The sequence below is a fragment of the Populus alba genome, chromosome 2, assembly GCF_005239225.2.
Source record: "Populus alba chromosome 2, ASM523922v2, whole genome shotgun sequence".
Lineage (NCBI taxonomy): Eukaryota > Viridiplantae > Streptophyta > Magnoliopsida > Malpighiales > Salicaceae > Populus > Populus alba.
In genome coordinates, this window is record NC_133285.1 from 12,531,798 (window position 1) to 12,539,100 (window position 7,303).

General features: G+C 37.5%; 1 protein-coding gene across 1 annotated transcript; it reads left to right on the forward strand.

The window, feature by feature from the left end:
• Positions 1-1,002: 1,002 nt before the first annotated feature.
• On the forward strand, positions 1,003-6,992 carry LOC118046827 (kinesin-like protein KIN-14I). Its single transcript, XM_035055877.2, has 20 exons — positions 1,003-1,404; positions 1,521-1,687; positions 1,782-1,925; positions 2,022-2,261; positions 2,365-2,436; positions 2,728-2,796; positions 2,899-2,976; positions 3,136-3,267; positions 3,354-3,435; positions 3,579-3,674; positions 3,759-3,932; positions 4,014-4,120; positions 4,226-4,404; positions 4,573-4,734; positions 4,832-5,085; positions 5,183-5,346; positions 5,450-5,608; positions 5,952-6,442; positions 6,529-6,657; positions 6,786-6,992. Exons 1-20 carry the CDS (start codon positions 1,284-1,286, stop codon positions 6,787-6,789), a joined length of 3,024 nt encoding a protein of 1,007 aa, XP_034911768.1. The 5' UTR covers positions 1,003-1,283; the 3' UTR covers positions 6,790-6,992.
• Positions 6,993-7,303: the final 311 nt, after the last annotated feature.

Genomic DNA, 7,303 nt, shown 5'->3' on the forward strand with positions numbered 1-7,303 from the left:
TCAATCTAATAAAAACAAATATAACGTGTGAAAAGACTAAATTACTTTCAATACTATTACTATTAATTTTTTTCTGGGAAGGATAAATTAATAGTTACATTATTCCAATAAATGGTAATAATTGTATAAGTATACACGGAATCCCCCTTCCGATTTTAGTTTTTTTATTATTATTATTTGCGGAGATGACAGTACCCATCACTGAAGACTTGGCAGAAAGCTTACAGACAGAAAAGAAAAAGAAAAACAAGAAAGGTGAAGTGTAGGCGAGGAATTGAAATGGACAGACACACCGCCCACTTTCATAGTGTTGATATTTGAAATTTTGAAGAAAAAAATTGTTTTTTTTTTTTTTTTTTTAATTCTGAATCCGAATTGAAGGATCTCCATAGCTATTTATTTTAACAACACGACTGCTTAGATTGAGCAATAATTTCCCCCATCATAATCTTAATTCACTCACTATTTTATTTTATTTTATTTATTTATTTATTTTTACAGTAAATATTTAAATTAACTTACACATATCTCTCGATTAAAGATTAAATAAAGACCCAGTCATAAAATTACTGGAGTTAATTAGAACTAATTTCAAGAGGATTTTAAGAGTAGAGTTTAAAATCAGTTAAAAACAAAAAATTGCTGCCGTGATGGTGTTTTGAGCATTGGTGTAGGGCGTATATTTGGCATTGAGAATATATTAAAAATGATTTTTCTTATTTTTTTAATTCTTATATTAAAATCACCTAAGAAATCTAAAAACTATTAATTTTAATTTATTTTTAAATCAAAAACATTCTGAACGCACGCGCTGGGAAAAAAGCACCTGAAGCACGTTGGCTGGGATGGTATACTGGGGAAGCCACGAGGTTCGGAGACAGGTACGGGGGGAGAAGTAGCTTAGGAGAAACGGAGTGGGCAGAGAGAGAGAGAGAGAGAGTATACTGAAATGAATACTACTGATGCTATATATGAAGCAAAGTCATTAAAAGGAAGAGATAATTTATTAGCTTTTCTAGGTAGATGAAGGAAGAAAGAGAAAAGGCAAAAGCTCATGGAGAATGAATGTGATATATCTCTAGATGTTCTAGCATCAAACTAACTTCCTAACAAAATAAAAATATCCTCCTCCCTTCCTCTTCCATCCCTCTCTTTCTTCTCCGATTTTCCCTTTTTCAATTTGTTTTAGCTCCAACGGGCTTATATGGAGACATTTTGATGGTGGAATTGTGAGAGAAGGAGGCGGAAATATATAGTAGTACGTTGCAGGGATTTCTTACGACATGGCTGTTGAAGGAGGAGCATTGTCGTTTTCAGTGGCGTCGGTCGTGGAGGATGTGCTGCAACAGCATGGCAATAGACTCAGAGATCTTGATTTGGACTCTAGAAAAGCTGAAGAAGCCGGTACCTTTTATTTCTTCTTTTTGTTTCCTTCTATGTTTCCCTTGCAACAGAATAGTTGTTTTCCTCCGAATTGTCTACGAGAAGCGTTAATTTTATTGAGATTTTGCTTATGGTAGCGTCAAGAAGGTATGAAGCTGCGGGGTGGTTGAGAAAGATGGTAGGAGTGGTGGCAGGTAAGGATTTGCCAGCAGAGCCATCTGAAGAAGAGTTTAGGCTTGGATTGAGAAGTGGAATCATTCTCTGCAATGCTCTCAATAAGGTTCAACCTGGAGCTGTGCCTAAGGTATATGTTATTTTATTTATACCGCTAGTATTAGTACTTTTCATTGATTCTATCTATTGGATGATGGTGATTAATTTAATTAATTATATTTTAGGTTGTGGAGAGTCCATGTGATGCTGCTCTCATGCCTGATGGAGCTGCATTATCAGCATTTCAGTACTTTGAAAATGTTAGGAATTTTCTTGTAGCTGTACAAGAAATGGGGATTCCTAATTTTGAGGCATCTGATCTGGAACAGGTATGTATTGCGATTGCAATTGTGATTTTACTATATGCAAAAGATGCTTGGAATTAGATGAGAGCTTCATTTGTCTAACTCTTGTTGCATTTCTAGGGAGGAAAATCTGCAAGGGTTGTGAATACTGTTTTGGCACTTAAATCATACAATGAGTGGAAACAGACTGGTGGAAATGGGACTTGGAAATTTGGTGGAAATGTAAAACCTACAGTGTCAGCAAAGTCTTTTGTAAGAAAAAACTCGGAACCGTTCATGAATTCCTTATCCAGAAACTTGTCAATGAATGAAAAATCTTTCAACACTCTGTCCAGTGATCTTGAAAACTCTAATAAAATGGTTGGTAAGCTTAACTGTTTTAAATTTGAGCTTTTGCTTGCTCCGACAGTTTGAACTTCAGATTTATGTCTTCTAAATTTTTATCTCTTTCCGCGTTTTTTAGCCCGGGTCTGGTTCTTTGAGTATGCTTGTTCGTGCTGTTTTGTTGGATAAGAAGCCTGAAGAAGTTCCAACAGTAAGAATACATGCACCCACTGCTACTGGTTATTTTCTCGGGCATGATTAGAAGCAAATTCGCATTTGCATTATATTAACATTCTGTGAAATCCATGCTCAGATTCTGAGGCTGCCAAGCTTCCCCAGTATTGAATGATTACTTGCTGATATGTTGATCACATTTCCACAATTTCAAAATCTTAATTCCCAAATTTTTTTGAGCTCAAATACTAGCACTCCTTAGAATCTGCTGGTACCACTGATTATATTGCTTCTAACTTCGATTCTACATGCCTTCTGCTTGCAATAGTTAGTCGAATCAGTGCTCAGTAAGGTTGTGGAGGAATTTGAGAATCGCATAGCAAGCCAATATGATATGGTAGGCCAGCCGATCATTGAACACGAATAAGTTTACAGAAGATAATTAGTTCATTTCTAATTGTGCAACTATTTTTTTATCCTACTCTGCTGTAAATTATAGGTAAAGGCAGCTCCTAAAGAAATGACCATCGCTCAAGGCAACAAGTTTTTGCTGAAATCTGCATGTGGTGATAAAAGGGTAAATCTCTTAATCTTCATCCACTGAATAGCAAAAAGCCTCCTAAGTGCAACAGATATATTAAGACACTGCAAACATACTACCACTGTGAAGCCTATGATGCTTATAATTGTATGATAATCACTAAAGAGTTTCTTGTCTGTTGCTGAAATCCTGCAGACTGAAGAAAAAAATATCAGAGTGATGAAGAAAGAGGAATGTTTTCATAAAAAACTAATTGATGATGAAGAATTAAAAAATAAAAAGCAGAAACAGCAAATTATCTTTAGTCAACAGCAAAGAGATATCCAGGTACGCCTACTAGTAATTTCTTCTCCATTATTTTCTTTCTTGGATTAACAAGGTATAGTTCTCGTGCTAATTATTATTTGCTGCAGGAATTAAAAAACACACTCCGTACAACAAAAGCTGGTATGCATTTTATGCAAATGAAATTTCATGAGGAGTTTAACAGTCTTGGTAGGTACTCAAAAAAGAAATTTGATTTTTTCGTTTCGTTATCTACAAACTTCTCTTTTTTGGGGTGGGGATGGCCGTGGGGAGCAGAGTTGGTTAAGTGTTCTTTCTATCTAAGGTTTGAGTCCATATCTTTTTCTACGTAGGCATGCACATCCATGGTCTAGCTCATGCTGCTTCAGGCTACCATAAGGTTCTTGAAGAAAATCGCAAGCTATATAATCAAGTGCAGGACCTCAAAGGTAAGTTACTGTTGTCCGCAAGGGACTAGGAATTATGTTTTTTCTATATCGTGTACCTATGCCCTTCGTTTAATTTTTGTCCAGGAAGTATTCGGGTATATTGTCGAGTGAGACCATTTTTGTCTGGACAATCAAACTATATGAGCACAGTGGATCACATAGAAGATGGGAATATTACAATTAGCACCGCATCAAAACATGGGAAAGGATGCAAGTCCTTTAGCTTCAATAAAGTATTTGGACCATTGGCTACCCAAGGTCAGTTGGTTCTTAATTTGGAATTTTTTCTGATTAATGCTAATTGACACTACTTTTTCACTTACTCTCACTGAATTGCAGCCGAGGTCTTCTCTGATATGCAGCCGCTAATTCGATCCGTTCTTGATGGCTACAATGTTTGTATATTTGCATATGGTCAAACAGGATCGGGAAAAACTTACACCATGGTAAAACAAAAGTTAGATATATCTGTGAAAGTAGAAAAATTGTTTTTGCGGTTGTTCACTACTAAAATATGCAAAATTTCTGAACTTCATCATTCATGTTTCCAGACAGGACCCAAAGATCTCACAGATAAAAACCAAGGGGTGAACTATAGGGCATTGGGTGATTTGTTTCTTCTTGCAGAGCAAAGGAAAGACACCTTCTGCTACAATGTTGCTGTACAAATGATAGAGATTTACAATGAGCAAGTCAGGGATCTCCTTGTTACTGATGGAAGTAACAAAAGATATCCTTTACAAAGTTTGTTTTCTGGTTAAGCGCTAGTTAAGAACTGGAATGCATGAGCATCTACTGCTATAGCCAAAACTACTTAACAAGGAAATAAGAAGTCATTCGGACATTTGTATTCTATGGAGGGTTAAGAGTAGAATTGTCCATCCTTAATTGTTGACACGTTAGAAATTCGTAACAGTTCTCACACAGGTCTGAATGTACCAGATGCAAACATCATTCCTGTGTCATCAACATGTGATGTTATTGATCTGATGTACCTTGGACATAGGAATCGTGCAGTGGGTGCAACAGCCCTAAATGATCGCAGCAGTCGCTCGCATAGGTGACTTCTTGTTCTTTTGCATATTTCAGTTTGTAATGTCTCCTAGCAGTGCCTTCTAGTGTGGATGACATGTACTTTATATTTTTGTGAACTGCAGTTGCTTGACTGTCCATGTTCGAGGAAGAGACTTGACAACCGGAAGTATTCTCCGTGGCTGTATGCATCTGGTTGATTTGGCTGGGAGTGAGAGAGTAAACAAATCTGAAGTGACAGGAGACAGACTAATAGAAGCAAAGCACATTAACAAATCCCTATCAGCTCTGGGTGATGTCATCGCTTCCCTTGCCCAAAAGAATCCACATGTCCCTTACAGAAATAGCAAACTTACACAACTGCTCCAAGACTCACTTGGTACGGTCGAAGTAAACACATTTTTCAATCTGCCGTCTTTCTGTTCCTTTCTCCTCATGAAAATGATTGTGGCTCCGGAATGAAATTCTTCTTTCAGGAGGGCAGGCCAAGACACTGATGTTTGTTCACGTTAGCCCCGAGCCCGACGCACTAGGAGAAACGATAAGTACTCTGAAATTTGCTGAGCGGGTAGCCACGGTGGAACTTGGTGCAGCTCAGGTGAACAAGGATGGTGCAGATGTTAAAGAACTCAAAGAACAAGTATTACTTTCCTTTTCTCCTTTCTGCTTTCGATATAACATTTTTATCTTAATCATTCAACACAAATTAATGTACTTTGTATGAAAACCTTTCATCCCTGTAGATTGCTAGCCTAAAGTCAGCATTAGCGAAAAAAGAGAGAGAACCAGAACACAGAAGAAAAGAAAGTGAATCATCACCATTCAACTCTAACCACCGGCTCGGAGATGCAAATGACAGCAATGCCTTCCGCCAACCCATGGGGGATGTGGGCAACATAGAGGTGAGCCTTGCTTTCCAATCATGACTGGTAAAGATTTTTCTTAAATCAAGCGATTAAATTGCAGTTGTTGAGTGAGTGTTGACACCATGGAGACAGCTGAATATTTCACTTTGGCATGGAATCTATAACAGCATCAAATATTTGAGTCTTTAGAATTGATAAAATTTATGAGCAAGAAGTTCAACCTTTGAATAAGATTGGGGGTTAAATGTATAAAAGATTGTTGATCATCGAAAGTAAGGCTTCCTCTACTTTTCTCTAGGATTGATTCCCTTCTTTTTCTTCATCTTTGTACTCATTCAGTTAATTTGGTTCCCTATAAATTGATGTGCTGCTGCTTCAGGTTCACACAAAGTCTGCTCCAAGACAGAAGAGACAAAGCTTCGATCTTGATGAGATATTAGCAAACTCGCCTCCATGGCCTCCGGTCATTAGCCCTGGTCAAAAGTACGGGGAGGATGAGAAGGAAATGGGCTCGGGCGAGTGGGTAGATAAGGTCATGGTGAACAAGCAAGATGCTGTAAACAGAGTAGAAAAGTCTCTAGGATGTTGGGATGCAGAAAATGGCAATTTGCCTGATGCCTTTTACCAGAAGTATCTTTCAGACTCCTCAAAAATTTACCCAGAACAATCCTATAATATGTTCGCCGGTAACAACCAGATCAACCTTGCTAATAATGACGACATGGACGATATTGATGCTGCCACCAGTGATTCATCAGAACCTGATTTGCTCTGGCAATTCAATCAGTCCAAGTTCACCGGTGTAACAAATGGGATTGATTCAAAAACTAGCAAAGCAATTTCAAAAGCACCCAGGAATCCAGAGTTGAGGTACTGTAGATGTGATTTGGTGTTGGTCAAATCCTATCTATTAATTTACTTTCGCAAGTTTCTCTTACAAGTTTCAACTTTTGCAGCAAGAACTTAAATCCCTCGCTAGGCCCTTCACCGTCACGAAAGTCAGGAAACGGAGTTGGAGTTCCCCTGCATCAGAATAGAAGGCAGGCCGCTCCAATTGACGGGAAACGCAAGAATGCAAGTAGGAGGTAGGAAAGTTAGCCGTGCTGAGGGGGGGATTGCAGATTGTTTTTCCTTGTATATTTCTTTGATTTTTTTTTCCCCTGAGCGAAGAAGGAAGGTTTTAATTTTTTCCTCTGTATTGTTTATAATATAGTTAGTGCAGCAATAATTCCAGTTGCTTGTTGCCATCCTTCGGCGAGCCCACCAGATGTGTGTCCTGACCTGCTTGGATTTGATGAGAGATCTTTTTCTTTTTTTTTTTCTTTTTTTTTTATTCTATATCACCACAGATATTCTTCATGTGAAATATTGTGAGCTCAGAATCGATTTCAGTGATAAGAATTTTTATTCTAAGATTAAAGGTGTTTTTAGATCAACTGGATTGTAGTGATTATCTCTGCAGATGGCATACAGAATGAGGAACTGCAATCCATGTGCGCGTTCTTCAGTGAGAAGCTAGGAATGGTAAGAACTGCAATCCTGACACAAAAGGATGCTCCAGTAACATCTCAGCAGTCATTCTGAACACAGGTTTCCATCCCTTAAGTTTGTTAGGGGTGAAGTATTTTTTTAAAATACTTTTTAGTTAAAATAATATTTTTTTATTTTTAAAAAATAATTTTTAAAATTAGTATATCAAAACGATCCAAAACATATAAAAAAAAATTAAAA